The 21,511-nt window shown below is 33.2% G+C and overlaps 1 protein-coding gene across 7 annotated transcripts in view; it reads left to right on the top strand.

The window, feature by feature from the left end:
• The window catches only part of NAALADL2 (N-acetylated alpha-linked acidic dipeptidase like 2), a 1,288,446-nt gene that overhangs the window by 735,320 nt on the left and 531,615 nt on the right, over positions 1–21,511 (top strand). For all 7 annotated transcript variants that reach the window (XM_074405415.1, XM_074405414.1, XM_074405412.1 and 4 more), the window contains one exon: positions 1,729–1,848. In XM_074405415.1, coding sequence (XP_074261516.1) covers positions 1,729–1,848 — 120 coding nt within the window. The remainder of the gene's footprint in view (positions 1–1,728; positions 1,849–21,511) is intronic.

Below are 21,511 nucleotides of genomic sequence, written 5' to 3'. Positions count from 1 at the left end.
AATGAAATGGAAAATGTAAGTTTTTCTCACTTTTATAATGTAATCATTAATATTATGTGATCATTCACTTAATCAGACTTTTAAAATCATATATCAACAGTTATTTATATGGTAATCATATCAGCAAACTAAAAAAATTATATTAAAGGCACTGATTTAATCATATTTTAATATGAATAAAATTAAAATGAAAAATCATTCTGACATAAGTGTTTTTAACAATTACAATACCCTGGCAAATCCATTTGAAAGTACAACTTAAGTTTTCGGAGATAGTGTATGAGCTACAATCATTTTGATTCAAGAGCTACGGAGTCTGTAGCATACGCTGGACACCTGGGTGAGCATGAGTATGTAATGGGCTCTTCAAGGAATTTCCCTGTTTTGGAAACTGAAACTGGCAGACGTGTCTAGTGAGGGCCGTAACAGAGGCAAAAACAGATTACTCTGGTAGCCAGAGTAGAGGGAGGCCATATTTGGGCAACAGAGAAATAAAGGTCATCAGGTAGGTAACATTTGAAATGGACTTAAGTGTATTTGTAGACTTTTTACAGATACAGATGAATGTGATGGCTAAGGAAATATTTCACATCAGAAATGTTTTCTCTAACAGATTTGCCAGTCATTTGGTGGTATTTATATGTTTCTCTAGAAGCAATACTCTTTCTTCAGATGAATCTTTTGTGGAAGTACTATGTATAAAACTTGTTGAAGTGCATTAGTTTCAATTGAGAAGGATGAAAAGTTTCAGATCTGGATTCTCCATCTTTATTTTTCCATTATTTACCATGACTAACTTTTTAAAATCAGCCTCTCTGTGGATATATGCTATAATTTGAAATAGAGGATTTACATTATAATATAATCACTGGAAAGCCTAACAACTATTGCTTTAACAATAAATAGATATTACAGAAAGTAAAGCTAAAAGCAATCATCTTGATTCATAGGAATATATGAATCTGCAGTTCAGTACTTCTCAAGGAGTACTTCACTGCACATGAGAAGTTTTTTAATGGAATCTCCAGAAAGGCATGAGATTTGTTTTTGCATTAACACAGGAAGACTTTTAAAAATGAGTAACAGTGAGGTCGAATATAAGATAAGTCTAGGTGAACAGTGGGAAATGTGGCAAAGGTGATAATTTGGGGCCGTAGTCTAAAGTCCTGGGTTGCTAGACTGGCATATGTGGTTGTAGAGGTTGTATTCTGCGCAGCTCAAGGATTGTTCATTCAAAGCTGGCTATTGCACAGTCTTAAATCGTGGTCGTTCATGATGACCATGGAAGTGAGGACATTGCACTTCATTTAAATAGCAATAGAAAACGTTTTAATTTTCATTCAAGCCTGCGAATTATATAATTACTGTTGAACCCTAAGGAAATTAATCTTCCAGTGTTTCATAAAATGGCTCATATTCCAGAAACATGAATGGAGAATATTCCAAATGTAGTCTGTTAGAAGAACGAACTGTGTTGGCACATTTTTAGACAAGAGAGGGCAAAGCAAAAATGACTCACACATTTTCTCAAGTGCCCAGAAGAATTGTTCTACTTTGATTGAAATAGAAAGGTCATGTTTCTGGTAATGGGGACAGGGTAGGAGATAGAATTAATTCTATATTGAACATTACAAATTATTATGAATAATTTTGTTATACTAGATGGACAATTGGCTATAATTCTTCCTCCAATACATTATTTTTCTTTGTTTTCTTCTCCTCTTTCAGGCTGAAGTCATCGATGTGAGTTATGGAATGGCAGATGATTTAAAAAGGATTAGGAAAATGAAAAATGTAACAAATCGGATTGCACTCCTGAAATTAGGAAAATTGCCGCTGCTTTATAAGGTTCGTCTAATGGCTATTATTCAGTGGGTGGGTGAATATTTTGCCTTGTTTTGACGGAATTATATGCCTTTGTGGAGCATGGGGGGAGAGAAAGAGAGAGAGAGAGGAGAGAGAGAGAGAGAGTGTGGAGGGGGAGAAAAAGAAAGAGATAGAGGCAGAGAGTATCACAGAAAGATGGTTTTCTACATTAGGACATTTTAAATTAAGATATTTAAGAAAAATATATTTGTGCCCTTATTGCTATAGAAAGAAAATATCTGAAGTCAGGTAATACTGAGTTTGTGGGACCTCAATAAAATTGGCATAGTCTTCATAATGATACCTATCTGGAATGGTGAAAATGAGAACCACAACATTCTTATCTTATGACATATGTGAAACTTCTAATCTATTATCAAAATGGACTAATTATCATGTTCTCTATGTTAGACAAGTATTTAGATGATTTACACCTTTTAGTGATTATTTTGTCAACTATATAGCTATAGTTACTGTGCTTAGGATTTTAATTAAAATATATCCTAAGAGAAGCAGAATTTTGATTTATTTGAATAGAAGTTTATTAACACTCATCCACAAGATACATTTACATAATAAAAACAGTTCAATCTAAGTTTCTGATGATAAACCACCACAATAGATAGTCTCTACTGCTCATTCTCACTTCATTTCCTTTTTCTATTAAAAAAAGTTAGTGTAGTTATGTCAGCAGAACTCTCTGGTTCTGAAGATATATTGGATTTCTCCTCATTTAACCTTTAATGAGCTTTGCTAATTCCCAGGTCCAAATCATTTCCAGGAATCTCTTGACACACTCTATTAGAATACAGGAAAGCATCCGATGTCTTTTTTTATTATTATTATCTTCCTATGATACTCTCATTCTTAAATCAGTATCTAATAGTAGATTAGGCAGACCAGAATTTTAAGATACTCTTGGAAATAGAATATACAGTGATACTAAATTTTTGCTGGATAATTTTAATATGTATTAAATGCCTTAAAATGATCATATTTTGACCCAGAAATTCTTGTTCAATCAATGTATTCTAAAGACGGGGTGGGGAGGAGCACACAAAGGTGATAACATAGTGACTGTGATGTGACAAAATATTAGAAATGATATATACGTCCAGTTTAGTATTAAAAATCATACTGCCTTTATACAGCTGAATATGTTATCACAATTCAATGTAAAGGAGAATATTTAATGACATGTAAAAATCCTCATACATCAAAAAAGTGATAAAGAGAGCATTTATAATAATTACAATACTAATGATTTTATTACTGCCTATGAAGGTAACATTATTAATGACATGTGCTAGATAATTTTCTAAGCAGTTTTTTAATGTATTATGATATTAATCTTCAAAATATTCATATTGTTGAGGCAGGGACTATTATTATCTTCAGTTTATAAATGAAGTAAGACACAAAAAGAGTAAGTGACTAGCTCAGAGACAAAGAGCTAGTGAAATGAAATAATCAGGTTCTCAAACCAGGCAGTCTGATTTCAGATCCCAAGTCTTGAATGTGTGTGTATACTTGTTTGTAGGGAGTGGAGTCGGGGGAGCTAGAATACATCAATAGATAATTAAGAAGTTAAATTAGAAGTTTTAGCTAGGATTCCATGATAAAGAAGAGTGAATATTTCAAAGTTAGCTACTAAGCATCAATATTTTGAAGAAAATAATTAAAAATAGGTTAGACTATTAAACCTCTCACTCATATCTGAGGTAGAAAAGGTTTGGAGACTGTGGAAAGAAGATTTTATGAAGAGGAATTTTGGAGAGATTTATGATAAGTTCAACAGCAGGCCTGGTGACTGGAGCTTCAATGAAACTACACGGAGGGCTTAATGTATATCCCCTGCAGTGTCGGGGACATGATAGTCTGGTGTCTGATTTTATCTCAGAAACCTAAAGATGGGTTTGCTAAGCACTTAATAAATAAATGCAAAAATACAAAAAAAAAACTGTGTTGGGACTTGCCTGCATCCCATAAGTAGAGAGCAGAAATGTATACATATATTTCCCATGAGCCAGACATAAGCTCATGTGATACACAACCAGTGTGGTCTACCTTCATGCCTGTAGAAAATTGCCACTTATAGTGGTGACTCATTAGACATTGACCTGCCAGATTAAGGTTGCATTTGTCTAGACCAAGTAAATTGCAGTAGGTACTGCTTCAGTTAATTCACAAATGCCCAGGAAATCCAAAGGCAGCTTTAAACATCTGTGAGCCCCAGAAGGTGTGAAGCTCCCATAGGCCAGGCACAGTAATATAAGAAAAATCCTACCTATTGAACCTCTAATTTCTAAAGCTTCTCCAATACCAGTAGGTGAGAGTATAGTTAATACATGGGGAAGGAAATAACAGACCACACCCCTTCCCCAAAAGCAGACCTGAGCTGGTGGAAGGGTAAGAAGATAAAATTTTAAATGAAGAGTAGAATTTTGATCATGCTGAGACTAGCAAACCTAATTACTTATTTAAGACTGCTAACTCAAATTGATTATAGAACTTTTTATTATCAGTAGTCAGGAATAGTAGGACAGTCCAACTTTTTATGCAGCTGTTTCAGGAATAATGAACCTCTATGGGATTTTTTAAAGGGTAATGGGAAACAAAGTTCTAATGTACCAATGCTTTTGGTACATTACATGAATCCTGCTTGTTCAGCCTACCAGTGACAACATACGTGTATTAGAGGCCAATTACATAACTGGTTGGATAGAATTCTGGATATTTTTGACTTTTTCTTTTTTTTTACATTTCTAAATATTCTGTAATTGTTGTGTGTATATTTTGTAAACAGAAACAAGCTTTTGAAAATTCAGGTTAAAATACAGCAATTATTATTATTATTATTTTTTTGACCCAACCTGTTATGGTGGCTCATACCTGTAATGCCAACACTCTTGGATCATGTGAGCCCGGGAGTTCAAGACCAGCCTGACCAACATGGAAAACCCTGTCTTTACCCCAAATACAAAAACATTAGCTGAGTGCTATGGTGCCTGCCTATAATTCCAGCCACTGGAGAGGCTGAGGCACAAACATTGCTTGAATCTAGGAGGCAGAGGTTGCAGTGAGCCAAGATTGTGCCACTGCACTCCAGCCTGGGAGACAGAATGAGATTCTCTAAAAACAAACAAATTCTAACTGTGCTCAGAGGTCAAATACTCAAAATATTCAAAATCTTCACCAGTACATAATAGATAAGGCAAGTTTCTTTGTATTGGCTGCAGATAACATTTCCATTATCAAACTCTGGCTGTACCTACAAAGCAGTGAGTTAGTGGATTATCTAGAATAGGGCACAGTTATAAAGATCCTGACATCATTTTCCCTGATAATTTTCCTTCTAGGACTACTAAATAAACCTAACAAAAATTTCTCTACAGAAAGCCCCTTGAGACAGAGTCTTGCCACAAACTTGGCTTTGTCTTCTAGAAACAGGAGGCAGGTTGTCCTCTCTGCAACCTTTTAACTTCCATTCTAGCCATCTCTTCTGTTTTCTCTGGATTGTCTTGGAGATTTGGGGGAACGCATTGCTGCTCTATCTGTGAATATGCATTCACATGGTAAGAGAAAGAAAGCATGTATTAAACATAGTTATACAGCATGACTACAGCCAAATTTGCTTCAGCTGTCCATCAAATATATTCTGGAGCTAAAATTCAGAAATGAGGTAAAATGTAATTCAGTTTCGTTGAAAAAGTTAGAAGACCAGTAGACTTCTTTATGAATCATAAGAGTTAGTCATGATTCTAAATGAGCATTTGGTCAGGGAACATGCAGCTAAATGAGCAAAGAGAAGTTCATTTTATTTTGGCTGTGCAGCAGTTACTAAATCATAGTTTAAAAATGAATTTGGGAGGGAATCTCTACATCTGAGCTAGGGAGGGCAAAGGGGAACCATAATTACAATATTAAATTATTAGATTATCTCCTGAAATGAGGAGAAAAATAATCTGCAGTCAAGGAGGAGGAGAACTCATTAGTTGGAACATAAATACTAAGAATATATGTGTTAATTTAATCTCTAGGAAGAGATTAATGAGAAAATCCCCACATTGCAGGGTAAGAACTATGAACTGCAATTGGCTTTCAGAAATGTGCTCTGAAATCCACATCTTTTTGCAGAAAAAGAATCAACCAAGTTCTCCAGACCTAGCTCTGCTAGTTTCCTTAAGCTGAAGCCTTAGAGGAAAGGCTTTAGATTCATTTTAGCTATGTATTTTTAACAGTTTATTTTATGGGAGAGTGCTTTAATTATTTAAACTTTCAGACAAAACTTTTTGTCACCATGTACCCAGATTTCTGTCAATGACAACCTGACACATAGTAAAACAGATACCAGAGACCCTCACAAATTCCCAAGCCTTGGAATAGCACTCTAGTATGGAAATTAATTTTATAAAATTCAGTATAAGCATTTGACTTCTTACTTAGGGCCATTTTTACCAGAAGCAATAAAAAAAAAGTTACTGTGTACCACAAGACAACTAGAAATCAAGTAAATCCCTCTGAAATGTGGAGGTTGAGCTATTGTCTAAAATTCATGGTACATGTCAGCGTCCTGTCCTATAGAAGTCAGTTTTGTTTTCAGTAAAATTACAGATGATGAATATATATCTTGATTAATCATGCTACTTGTGCATAATGAAACTACACAAAACATCTAAAAACTCTTGCTTCTTTTGTAAATGCAGAAATATACATCACTATCTAGTACTTTCTGTAATATACTAAGATATTAGTAAATATTAGCTATTTTTTTCATTATTCTGACATAGTATTTTATCTTTATGATGAGAATTTTAAAGGTCTAGAAACCCAAATGATTTTGTGGTTTTCTACAAAACAAACATTTTCTATGTATTCATCAGCTAACATTTATATTTTAATATAAATAGGAACTGGTATAGGCAAATGGCTTTTAGATATGTGATTTGACGTCTACATTGCTGTCTTCATTGGGCCGGAGTATAACTTCAGCACTGCTCAAGTCCATAAAGCATGATTAGACAGACATGCCTTTGGAAACAGTCTGGAGGAAAATGAGAGATAGGAAATGTTATTGTTTGTACTTTCAAGTAAATTGCTTCTTGCAAATTAGGGAGGAGTATCGGTATTTAAAGAAAAGCAGACTTAGTACTCTGAATTTCAAACACAACTTAATCCAGAAAATAATTAAATTTAAAACATTGAATTATAGGTTTAGTGAGAAAATATCCATAGATATTGGTAATTTACGATCAATAGTCAATGAATGGACACATGGAAGATCAGTATGAAATCCTCTAGTTTAGGCAGTTAAAGTTAATGCTGATAAATACTACATTTTAAAAGCTTATTTTACATGAAGCATTTGCATACTTGCAAATGCTTGCGATATTTGCTGAACTAGAAGTTTCATTTATTCTAGTCTCCTTCTTGTTTCCCTTAAGAACATTTGTTCAATCCATATAATTGATGTCAAAAGAATATTGTTTGTTTCATTCTGATTAAGAGAAACCAACATTTAATCTTTTCTTACGGTAGAAATTGGTGGGACTCTATTTTTCCTTCCCAAAATTAAAATCCATAGATATATTTAATTAGTTAGTATTAAAGATATGTGGTGCCTAATATAATGGACACAAAAAAGGAAATCAATATTTTTAAAGATAAAATACTCGTGTGTGTGTATGTTTGTGTTTGTGTGTGTGTGTATGTGTGTGTGTATGTGTATGAGCTGTGTGTATGAGCACTGATATGGCCTTGTGTAATGTGGCAGTGGAGCCGAGAAGATAAGAAAGAAGAGAAAGACATCTTTTCTACTGAACCTTTTGATACATCATAATTTTTCCCAGGATGAATGAACTGAAGAAATCTCTTTAAGTGACATTCTATGAATATTTAAAATATCTTTAATTCAGTGTCATTAAATGATGTTTTTACATATGTACTGTATAGGAAGGCAAACTTGCCTTTTTTTTATTAAGACAATTTTTAAAGGCATTTTATGAACAAAAATAAAAAGCAAACACTGTCATGGTACTTTAAAAGAATGTGCTTGTTCACTGAATAATTTAATGAGGCACTTCTTACCTAATTATCAGAAATAATTACAAAAAACCTAAGCCTCCATCTTTTATGATTCTGAGACTCCAAAGCTGTTCCATTTGTCATGGAAAACATAGTCGATGCTAGAATACAAAATTGGAAAACAATAATTTAATGTATTCAAAGGCTAACTCTGCTGCTAGTTTCTAATCAGACTGCTTTCCATTTTCCACTGGCTGAAGTAAATTACTTTTTCAATGACTTAAACCAAATATTACCATATCTACAAAACGTATTTTTTGTTGAGATGCAACTTCAAACATGAGTTACAAGATCAAGACTTTAGACTGTGTCATGATTCTGCAATTTATCAATCAAGCTTTTGAAAAGTAAATTTAGAACAAGAATAATTGAATGCTTCAAATTATATTCATTTTTAAAGTATTTTCTATGGCTTAAAATCAAATGAAAGTGTGTCTATATATCTTCAAAGTCTGTCATGAATACACTGCATAATTTAGAAGACATGCATGTGCTTTGCCTATATGATAATATAATTTAATTATACTTTTTGGACCATTTGAAAATTGTGACATCATAGCAAGTGACATCATGTATCAGAAGGGTTGATTTTTGTATATTTCTTATTGTAATGTAGTTAGCATAGAAAATCTCCATATATTTATACAAAGTTAACGATATTAAATAAAGGTGCTGAGCATTTTGTTTTTCTTAACTAAATGTTATAATATAAATTAAGCAAGCCAAGATAGCAAAGGAGAGAGAGAAAAAAAGTGATGGACAGATGAAGAAAAGAAGAGAAGAAGGGAAAGAAACAGTAACTAATCCCTTCTATATATCCCCCCCCAAAAAAAACTACCCATGTTTCAGAAATATTTTTGTGTTATATAGTACTCTAAAATTTGAAACAGGAAGCTCTAGACATATTTTGGTCTAAACTTTTTGATAATTACTTGGACTCATCAATATAGATGTTTGCTGTGGTGCTTCGTGGTAATACTGACCTATACTTTCATGTTTTAGCTTTTCCCTCTTCCTCTGTGTCTGGTTAAAAATGTCCATTTTTCCTCCTGTTGATACTTGCACAGCCCATCCAATCTTCTGTATTGCTGTCTTCTCCACCTGTAATTTATTTAAAATAGTGAAACACAGCATTGTAGGATGCAAGAATAGGAGAGAGAATCTCACGTTCAAGCTCTTCTACTTGATAGTTATGTGACCACAGAATATTGCTGAACCCCACTGAACTCATGCTAGCTTTTTGTTATTTTTTATTTTTTTGGTTTTCGAAATCTCTGCATTGATGATAAAGATACTCTCAATTCATGAAGTTGTGTGAAGATTAAATCTGAAAATGCATGCATGCTAAATTCTTAATGTTAAATGTTATAATTAGTATGAAGCCCTTAAGATCTGTACGAGGTTATAGATAGAAAGGGCATGGATTTAATGATGGAGAACTGTGACAGCTCACTCAAACATGCAAAACTAAACTGAAGATACTAATATACGTATTGGATAAATTCGTTAAAGAAAAAGTATTATTCTCTCAAGATTGCACTTTTGCGTTATTCAGCACTAAGGATTATGTTGGTACCATGTGGCATAATTTGATCTTTGAGTTAAATAAAAAAAAATTGAAGTCTCCAAATTGTTTTTGTGGAATAAGATAGATAAAAATAAAGAAATTAATGTTAAAAATAAATACTACTTGCCTCTTAAGGAGGAATATAAATAATGTCACAAGAAGATAGTACATGCTTTAGATTTTTACATCCTTTAGGGTTTATTTTTATGCATATACATTTTTATTAAGGTGGTGGAATAATATAATATTAGGAAGATAATATTTTTTAAGAATTAGAATTATATTACACTAATAGTTTATTTTAATTCAAATTTTAATTTTTGTCCAAAATTGAGATATGTATGGTTCCCAAAAACCATATCATGAAATTGTGTATATCATGTAATTGTTCATATCATGAAGTTGTAAAAATTAACTGAAATAATTCATATAAGTACTCAACACAGTACCTGGCACATACTAAACATTCATTAAAAGTCAGCTGACATTTAATTTAATCCTGTAGAAAGGTTTTATCAAGAACTATATTTTCTCCTTGGATTATATTTTCTGGGTGGTTACTATTCTATGGAGTCAAAATCTAGGTTTTTGTCATTTGCTAAATGGTAGAACCCCTGCTCTGTTTGTTTTAAGTTAAAACTCAATACTTCAAGGTTTAGATGTATTTCAGGAATGATTATGATGTTGACATTTTAATTCATTATTTTCTTATGTATTTCAGTTTAGAATATCCTCAAACTGACTTTGTGATTTAGCATAGTTACTTTCATTTCTGCATTGATATTTCATAGGTAAGGTGGGTACTTAAGAAACAAACAAATAAATAATCCCTTATTTCTATACCAACAGCATTTTAAAAGAATTCACTTGAGGTCTAATTATTAGTCACTATATATGTGGCCCTAAGTTCTCTCTCATTCTTTCTCTTTTTGTCTGACTGTCTCTTGATAAATAGAGTTTAATTATTATTACTATTTTGCTTAATTATACATTGGTAAGGAATATTAGATAACAGTTTGAATTTTACTAATCTGTTTACAAGATATGTGGAGGCAGAATTAAATTACTTTTGGAAATTTAATATCTGTTAGGGAAAAAGTACTGCTCCCTAATACTTATGTAATTAAAATTCTATCTGCACAATATGTGTGGTTCTGAAATCAATGTCTTATTTTTATAACAAAATAACCTTTAATAAACTATAAAAATTGAAATCTATGAAAACATAAAATATTCACTTGAACTTGGGAAAAATACACACTCAATAAAATATTATTTTATTAAGTAACTGCTAATATATATGTTAATTTATCCTCATGAATATTCATTAAATTGTTTTTTAAGTGAAAATATCTATTTACTGTAATTAGACAAACAGTATTGGGACAGGTTTATAGCTCATTTATATTATAGTTAAGAATAAAGCTTTTGTGGTTGTAATATTGAGCAGTTGAAAAAAAGGACTTTATATTGCAGGTTAATAAGTAACTTCTTATTTGCTAGATTTGCATTTCCACATTTTATTAAGTTTATGCAATTTTATTTTGTATATTTTCTCTCATATTGCATTTTAGAATACACCCAGAAATCTCATTCATTTTAGATTTCTTTTATTATTATTACTATACTTTAAATTCTGGGGTACATGTGCAGATCATGCAGGATGGTTACATAGGGATACACATGCCATGTTGGATTGCTGCATCCATCCCCCCGTCACCTACATTAGATGTTTCTCCTAATGTTATCCCTCCCCAATCCCCCGACCCTCTGCCATTCCTCCCCTATCCCTCCCACCCCCCAACAGACCCTAGTGTGTGATGTTCCTCTCCCTGTGTCCATGTGTTCTCATTGTTCAACACCCATTTATGAATGAGAATGTGTGGTGTTTGGTTTTCTTTTCTTGTGTTAGTTTCCTGAGAATGATGGTTTTTCAGCTTCATCTGTGTCCCTGCAAAGGACATGAACTCATTCTTTTTTATGGCTGCATTTTATTCTGGTGTATATGTGCCACAGTTTCTTTATACGGTCTATAATCGATGAGCATTTGGGTTGGTTCCAAGTCTTTACTATTGTAAACAGTGCCAAAATGAACATACATGTGCCTGTATCTTTATAATAAAATGATTTATAATCCTTTGGCTATATATCCAGTAATGAGATTGCTAGGTCAAATGGAATTTCTATTTCTAGATCCTTGAGGAATGGCCACACACTGTTTTCCACAATGATTGAACTAACTTACACTCCCACCAATAGTGTAAAAGTGTTCCTATTTCTCCACATCCTCTCCAGCATCTGTTGTCTCCAGAGTTTTTAATGGTCACCATTATAACTGATGTGAGATGGTATCTCAATGTGGTTTTGATTTACATTTCTCTAATGACTAGTCATGATTAACATTTTTTCATATGTTTGTTGGCTGTGTGAATGTCTTATTTTGAATGAAAGTGTCTGTTCATATCCTTCACACACTTTTTGATGTAGTTGTTTTGTTTTTTTCTTGTAAATTTGTTTTAGTTCTTTGTAGATTCTGTATATTAACCCTTTGTCAGATGGGTTAGATTGTAAAAAATTTTTCCCATTCTGTTGGTTGCCGGTTCACTCTAAAGATTGTTTTGTTGGCTGTGCAGAAGCTCTGGAGTTTAATTAGATCCCATTTGTCTCTTTTGACTTTTGTTGCCATTGCCTTTCGTCTTGCCCATGCCTATGTCCTGAATAGTATCGCCTAGGTTTTCTTCTAGGGTTTTTATGGTGTTAGGTTCTATGTTTAAATCCTTAATCCATCTGGAGTTAATTTTTGTGTAGGTGTAAGGAAGGAGTCCAGTTTCAACTTTCTGCACATGGCTAGCCAGTTTTCCCAACACCATTTATTAAACAGGGAACCCTTTCCCCATTGCTTGTTTTTGTCAGGTTTGTCAAAGATCAGATTGTTCCAAGGCCTCTGTTCTGCTCCATTGGTCTATATCTCCGTTTTGGTAGCAGTGTCACGCTATTTTGATTACTGTAGCCTTGCAGTATAGTTTTATGTCAGATATCATGATGCCTCCAGCTTTGTCCTTTTTGCTTAGGATTGTCCTCGCTATTTGAGCTCTTTTTTGGTTCCATATGAAGTTTAAGGTGGGTTTTTCTAGTTCTGTGAAGAAGGTCAGTGGTAGCTTGATGGGAATAGCATTAAATCTATGAATTACTTTGGGCAGTATGGCCATTTTCACGATATTGATTCTTCCTAACCATGAGCATGGAATATTTTTCCATCTGTTTGTATCCTCTTTTAATTCCTTGAGCAGTGGTTTGTAGTTCTCCTTGAAGAGGTCCTTCAAGTTCCTTATTAATTGTATTCCTGTGTATTTTATTCTCTTTGTAACAATTGTGAATGGGACTTTGCTCATGATTTGGCTCTCTGTCTGTTATTGGTGTATAAGAATGCTTGTGATTTTTGCTCATTGGTTTTGTATCCTGAGACTTTGCTGAAGTTGCTTATAATCTTAAGGAGATTTTGGCCTGAGACGATGGAGTCTTCTATATATACAATCATGTGGTTTGCAAATAGAGACAATTTGACTTCCTCTTTTCCTAATTGAATACCCTTTATTTCTTTTTCTTGCCTGATTGCTCTGGCCAGAACTTCAAATACTATGTTGAATAGGAGTGGTGAGAGAGGGCACCCTGGTCTAGTGCTGGTTTTCAAGTGAATACTTCCAGTTTTTGCCCATTCAGTATGACATTGGATGTGGGTTTATCATAAATAGCTTTTATTATTTTCAGATATGTTCCATTGATACCTAGTTTATTGAGAGTTTTTAGCATGAAGGGCTGTTGAATTTTGTCATAGGACTTCTCTGCATCTACTGAGACAATCATTGTGTTTTTTTGTCTTTGGTTCTATTTACATGATGGATTACATTTATAGATTTGCGTATGTTAAACCAGCCTTGCATCCCCGGGATGAAGCCAACTTGATTGTGATGGATAAGCTTTTTGATGTGCTGTTGGATTCAGTTTGTCAGTATTTTATTGAAGATTTTCTCATCAATGCTCATCATAGATATTGGCCTGAAATATTCTTTTTTAGTTGTGTCTCTGCCTGGTTTTGGTGTCAGGATGGTGTTGGTCTCATAGAATGAGTTAGGGAGGATTCCCTCTTTTTGTATTATTTGGAATAGCTTCAGAAGGAATAGAACCAACTCCTGTTTGTATATCTGGTAGATTATGAATTTTCTGAAATTAATAAATACATAATTACTTGAATATTATAACCATCTAATATCTTAATTATTTAAATATTTCAAGCATCTAATATCTAAATTTAAAAATACAACATACAGTGTTAATCATTTTGGAATAATTTTACATTTTAAATTAATTTTATTGAAAAATTAGGAAAAGTTAGAGATTGTGTAATCTAGGAATATATATAGCATAATAGCAGACTTATAATTTGACTAATATTGACAATTAAGGAAGAACTACCAGAAAATTCTTCAGATAAAGTTTATTTATTCTCTAAGATTTAGTTATAATTTCCCTTTTGTTTCAATCTAAATCTTAGTACTTTATCAGCTTGTTAAAATGACTATTCCCTCCCATTCAGTAAAGAGCTAGTGCGCCTGTGCTTCATAAATAGATAAAATACTCCCATTAACCTTCTTTTATAATTCTTATACAAAGATAATTTTCATGAAATTGAAGAGTAAATTTCATCAAATGAATGAAATTCACTAATAACTCATAGTTCCAACAAGCCATGAGGCCTGACATTGTTTCAATACCCACATTAATGATCATTTTAATGTAACTTCTTTGTTTTTAATAATAGCATATCTATAATTAAATAAGGTACATCCTGGTGATGGTATTATGGATATTAAAACACCTGTGATATAATTTAATATTGTATTTCTGTTCCGTTAAAAAGGACAATTTTGATACTTTGCTTTGTCTTACCTTTTGGCTATTATCAATCCTTATGATTCGTTTTATACATTTTAAAAGTTCAAACCTTTCTTAGTTTAGAGTAAAACTAGTAAAAAAAAAAAAAGTGAACTATTTGGCCAATTAAAATGCAATTGGCTCTTCTTCCAATTGTATTATTAATATAATAGCCACACAAGCATTGTTGTAGCTATTTCAAATCTTTCCTTACTGAGAAGTTTTCTGTGACTTCTAAAGAACATTATTGGCAAAACATATATAAAAGTATTTTCTTTGTGGTTTTAAGAAGTTCTTTCTATGACTTACTAAATGTATAGGATTCTTTTCATTTGTTTTGCCTGGCTTTATAAATTGTGTGCTCTAACTGATTATGAAAAATGGAAGTCCTATCCAGTTTAAAAATAAGGATCATATCCTAATAAAGCAAATGCTTAGTTGTAGCCAATTAAGTAATTTATTTATTTTTACCTCTGCATTCAGCTTTATGAAAACCCTTGGTTCACACTGCTATCTCAGAGATCCCCAAACCTTCTTCAATTTTGAATAATGCCTGACTCATAAATCCCTTAATGCTGAAATAAACTCTGTTAAATTTATTTTGTCTAAAGTTTTTCTTTTAAAAAAGAGACAGTTTATATCAGGATAATACCCATTTAATATCCTTCACATTGGAAAATTGATGAGACTATTATATCAAGGGTGATGGGGTTAGGAGCAAAAAGAGGTAACTAGAGACATTTGAATTTTTCACAGTTCTGACATGAGTGGTCTCCATGTGTACGATTTGCATCATGTATACATGAGAGGTTTCCATGTGTACACTCATTTATACTTAATGATGAAATTCCTACCTCACATCCCATGGGTATAGCATCTGAACAGTCATATGGGGTTTGAATCCCAGGTTTACTATTTAAATGCTGTAAGTCAGTAGTCAAACTTCTTAAACTTTCTAAGACTTCATTTCTTCCTTGGAAAACCAATAGAATGGTATGTTGTCTTCATATCACATAGCCCTTAGTAAATGCTCGATAAACATTTATTATATTGTTATTGTTTTATAACAAAGGTAAGGCCTACTTTCACTGAAGATGTTTTAAAACATAGGTACTTGAGTAATACAGACATGCATCACTTAACAAAGGAAATATATTCTGAGAAATGCCTCATGAGATGATTTTTGTTGTGCAACTATCATGGAGTATACTTACACAAACCTAGATGGGTATAGCCTACTACATATCTAGTCTATATGGTATAGCCTATTGCTCTCAGAATATAGATATTACCATAGGCAGTTATAATACAGTGGTATTTATGTATCTAAACATAGAAAAAGTACAGTAAAAAATGTAATATACAAGACAAAAACTGGTATACCTGTGAGCACTTACCATCAGTAAAGCTGGCAGGACTGGAAGTTGTTCTAGGTGTCAGTGAGTGAGTGGTGGGTGAATGTGAAGGCCTAGGACCTTATTAAACACTACTCTAGACTTAACACTTTACCCTTGGACTACAGTGTATTTATTTCCAAATATTTTTCTTTTTTAATAATAAATTAAGCTTAGATTACTGTAGCTTTTTTACTTCATAAACTTTTTAATTTTTTAAACTTTTTAACTCTTGTAAATAATACTTAGCTTAAAGCACGTTTCACAGCTGACAAAAATATTTTTGTTTATATCCTTGTTCTATAGAAACATTTTCCTATTTTTTTAATTTTATTTTTTTTTAATTTTTAAAACATGTTGGTTGAAAACTAAGACAGAAACACACACACATTATCCAAGGCCCACACAGGGACAGGATCATCAATATCACTGTCTTCTACCTCCACGTCTTATCCCACTGGAAGGTTTTTAGGGACAATAACGTGCATGGAGCTTTCATCTCCCATGATAACTATACCTTCTTCTGAAATCCCTCCTGAAAGACCTAACTGAAGTTGTTTTACAGTTAGCTTCTTTAACTTTTATTTTTTGAGACAGAGTCTCCCTCTGTCACCCAGGCTTGAATGCTGTTGTAGCAGGATCTCAGCTCACTGCAACCTCCACTTCCCAGGTTCAAGTGATTCTTTTACCTCAGCCTCACCAGTAGCTGGGATTACAGATGTGTGCCACCACACCCAGCTAATTTTTGTATTTTTAGTAATGTCAGAGTTTCACCATGTTGGCCAGGCTGGTCTTGAACTACTGGCTTCAAGTGATCCACCACATCAACCTCCCAAAATGCTGAGATTACAATTATGAGCTACAGCACCTAGCCAAATTTTTTCTTTTTATATATAAGTAGGAGAAGTACACCTTAAAATAGCAAAAAAAAAAAAAAAAAGTAAATACACAAACCAGTAATATAGTTGTTTCTTATTATTATCAAGTATCATGTACATAATTGTATGTGCTATATTTTTATACAACTGGCAGGGCAGTAGGTTTGTTGACAGCAGCATCACCACAAACACCTAAGTAATGTGTTGTGCTGCCATGTTAGGACACTCTGATGTCACTCAGTGATAGGAACATTTCAGCTCCGTCATAATCTTACAGGATCACTGTCACGTAACGGGTTCATTCCTTCACCAAAACGTCCTATGCGGAGCCGTGATATTGTCTGTGTAACGCTTGTTTTCTTTCAGATACGTAATGTCATGTAAACACTTCTTATCCTCACAAATTCCCTGTGTAAGTAGGGTGGTTACTGCTGTATGGTAAGGAACTACTTCTTGGAGAATGTCTAAACCAATGTTGTGCATTTATTTTGCAGAGAGCTAAGGCTATTATTCCAAACCTAGGGCTCTTTATGATCCTCACAGTTTGTTTATTTATTTGTGTTTATGAAAAAATCTTTAAGATGGCTTCTTTCAGTATTATCATGGTATTATCAACCAATCACGGTTCTTTACTCCCAAATAAAGATGTTTTCAGATTACTTTAAAATGGCTCAGAATGAAAAAGATACACAGACAAAGGTAAAGGAAATGTGAGAAAATTAATAGCTGTTGAAGCCAGGTAATAAATATGTGAGAATTTATCATTATAGTTTTCTTTCTATTAAAATCTTTAAAATAAAAATTTTCAGAATAAAAAAGTGAGGGGAAAAACAATCAGGATTTCCAACAACTGCCTGAAGATGCCTCTAACCATTTTAGCATTAATTTAGCTTATTCATTTCTCCCTTGGGAGCTTATTGAGTGGTTACAACACATGCTTTCCATTTGGACAAGATTTCTCATTTATGTGGAGAGTGTTTCAGTCCACTTCTGTCCTTAGTCAATCAAGCATACTAATCAGAGGATTCAGACTCACCAGTTTAGCTGTCCAAAGCCCAACTTGACTTAAGGGGTGAAAAATATCACTTGATATTCTCCCTGCAGAGTATGGTAAAAATCAACTAGTAGGTTGGATATGGTCATTACGGTTAAATCACTCTTCAGTCAAACTGGCTGAATTTTTATATTTTTATCAGATTACTGACAGCCGGGAAGACATAGCCTCAGGCATCCACACAAAAGAATGCTGAACGTGAATTGGTGTTGAATTTGTTCCCAACTAGAGTGCTGGTGAAACCATAGGGCAATTGTATATCGGAGATCGTTTATTATGAGCCAAGAGTTCTCATTAACTTCTCCGGGAAAAAATGTTGCCATTAAATCTTATCTTGAATGAGAAGAATTTGTAACTTGAAAATGTTTATGAATATTTCATAGGAATCGTCTTAGGGTGCATGCTTGTGTGTGATAGCCTGGCAAAGGTTGACAGATATGTGGAATATTGTAATGACTTGATGGATGCATATGGAATGTTTAATGGAAAAAATGAAAAGTGCCGGCTGGGCCTCCATGAACCTCTTCCAGTATAGTGCTGATGTTACTGTGCTGCCAACAAAATCTTCGCAAAAAGGATAGTTTGTGAGTAAATGAATTGAAACTGACCAGATTATTTTATTGCACTAAATAGGCCTATAAGAAATATGTTTGAGACTAAGGGTCAGTGATTTATTCTGTATTTCTTTTTATTAAAACACATTTTTAAAAATCTATATATGTATAAAGGAGTTCTTAATGAACAGGCATGCATATTTACTTACTGCTTTGAGGTCTCAAAATCCCAGGGGAATTTCCCCAAGTTTCACAGTGACAGGGGGATAAGAGTAGTGTGGTCACAGAGCAGCAGATAAAGTCTATGAGAATCATAACAATATTAAAAAAACAAAACAAAACTTACTGAGTTAATCTTAGAAAGAGAAATATATGCAAAAGTGGAAAGATAATTTTTCCTAAGCATTGTTTATTGGTAGATTATCAAATATGGTTTAGTTTGCTCTTTTTTAAATGATAGAAGAAATTTAGAAATAGATTTTAAAATGATTGATGGATTATGAAAATGTGTACTATTTAATTGGGAGTTTTTAAATCTGTTAGAAAAGAAGCCTGAGAACAAAGTAAGTCAAATACAGTCTTCATCCACGTGAAAGAGTATGCACGGGTTATAAAATTAGGACCCTTTCCTTCTTTGCAAAAGTTAAAGATATAAAACAGGCACTTTGGCCAGGCATGGTGGCTCACATCTGTAATCCCAGCACTTTGGGAGGATGAAATGGGCGAGTTACCTGAGATCAGAAGTTCAAGACCAGCCTAGCCAACATGGTGAAACCCATTTCTACTAAAAATACAAAAATTAGCCAGGCATGGTAGTGCATACCTGTAATCCCAGCTACTCGGGAGGCTGAGGCAGGAGAATCACTTGAACTCAGGAGGCAGAGATTGCAGTGAGCCGAGATCATACCACTGCACTCTAACCTGGGCAACAGAGTGCAACTTGGTAAAATCCCATTTCTACTAAAAATACAAAAATTAGCCGGGCATGGTAGCACATACCTGTAATCCCAGCTACTCGGGAGGCTGAGGCAGGAGAATCACTTGAACTCAGGTTGCAGAGGTTGCAGTAATCTGTAAACCTGACACTGCACTCCAGCCTGAGCAACAAAGTAAGACTTTGTGTCAAAAAAAAAAAAAAAAAAAAAAAAAAAAAAAAAAAAGGCAGGCACTTAAATTGTAACAAAGTATATTTAGATTACCCATAAATAATTAATTGTATAAGATGAGACTGATTAAATACTGGAAAAGCTTCCAAAAAGGGTTATCCCTGTCTGTTTTTTAAAACTTCTAGAACATGTCATATCTAATAAATTATATAATACATCCCGATTCTTTTTAAAATCAGTTTTGGCAATTCATTATTAGATATGGAGGTATGTTTAGTATATGTTGCACACTAGCCATCTACCCTTCCTTTTAGATCATGTTAGCCCCAGGTAAGAAAACTTCCAAACAAAAAATAAGAAATCCCAGAACGTTACCACGTATTAGCAATGGTTTTGTGACCTAAGAGACTAAGGAATTTTAGAAGCAAGGGCCTTGACATTGATGGACTAATTCAGTTCATTCCAGTGAGAGAGAAGATACTGGATATTTTCATTCAACTTACGGCAAATTCTATGCTTTTTAAGAAGTCTGCCTCAGAAATGCATCAGTCTAACATGCGTCTTTATTTAAAAAACAACAAAAAAGGAAAATTTTGTCTGTATTTTGTTAAGAAAATCAGTTTATCCTATTACACTTTCAAGAAAAGTATGTGAAGTATTGTTCTTCACTATAAAAATGAAGACTGTGTAGGTAGATAAAGTATTTTCATCTGTGAAGTTGACCATTGTCTCTGGTACTCTAGCCAATAAAATCCTTGTTTGGACCATGTTAGTATTATGGGAAGAATGTTGTGGTACAATCCCACCATCATCTTAATATGACTTACTGAGAGCATTTCAGTTCTGGATCAGAATTGTTTGATCGGATCAGAATTGATCAGAATCAGAATCAATTCAGATCAGATCATTTCTGGCTAATGAAATTCTTGTCTGGACTCTGTTGGTATTATGGGAAGGGTGCTGTTGTACCCAGATACTGTCATCTTAGCATTATCTGCGATCATTTCAGTGAGACACAGACTTGATTTTTATTTTCTGCTCGGTTGTGATTTTATCAGAATAAAATTCATCATATTTCATTTTATGGAAACAATCAGGTTTTTAAAAATATAATTTTATGATTCTCTCTGAAAGGGAATTGGCCTGACAATGCATTTCTATGTGTATTCCCAGAATAGACTCTTAAAAATGATAACATTTGATTGGCCTTGTCCATTTGGTGTTTGCCACATAGGAAATGGAAAGCCAAATTGTTTAAAATGTGCCACTTACGCTTTATTTTATCATTCCAGTCTCCAGGAATCTTTGTGACAGAGTTAAGATTAATTGGTTTAGTGGATCTGATTACCGTAGACCCTGATTTCTGTTAATAGCCGTGTTTATCATCTGAACGTGAAATTTGCTTTAAGCAATTTATTCAATCGCATAAATGTATGATGCATTGAACCTGTTACATTTGACATCAGATAAATATTGAGGTTTGAGAGGCTCATTGTGCTATGATATGTCATCCCTGGTACTGCTCCGTCTATCCTACAAAATAGTTTAAATTACTATTTTTTAATATAGAATATATATTTGGAAATATGTGAAAATCATGTAATATGCATCCCATTTCTCATATCAAATGAGATAATTCTAGGTCTACAAAAACCTGATGCTTTGGCTATTTAATCTGTTATCTTGGGTTATTTATCTGACACAAGGTAAGGCACTGATATTTTGCTTCCAAGTATGACTTTTTCTAATAAAAGGGAAAATCAAAAATTGAAAATGTTGTAGGAAAAATAAATGTAATTATGGCAATATAGCAATAACATATTAATGACAATAATAACATGCAGATAAACTACAAATCAAGATAAAAAGGAATAAAATCTTATATATATTTCAGCTTGAGTATTTACTTTTCATTGATTTAGTCTATTTTAAATCATGGTTATGTAATTTTAGTCTTATCTAATGATTTTAATATATGTTTCATTTCTAATTGTAAAACATTAGGTTTCATGGAAGCAACATTATTTATAATTTGCCTGTAGGTTTATGAATACATATGAAAATGAATGCTTATTG

The sequence above is a fragment of the Saimiri boliviensis genome, chromosome 9, assembly GCF_048565385.1.
Source record: "Saimiri boliviensis isolate mSaiBol1 chromosome 9, mSaiBol1.pri, whole genome shotgun sequence".
Taxonomy (NCBI): domain Eukaryota; kingdom Metazoa; phylum Chordata; class Mammalia; order Primates; family Cebidae; genus Saimiri; species Saimiri boliviensis.
Note: the sequence above shows the minus strand (reverse complement) of the source record. Positions and strands in the feature narration are given on the sequence as shown.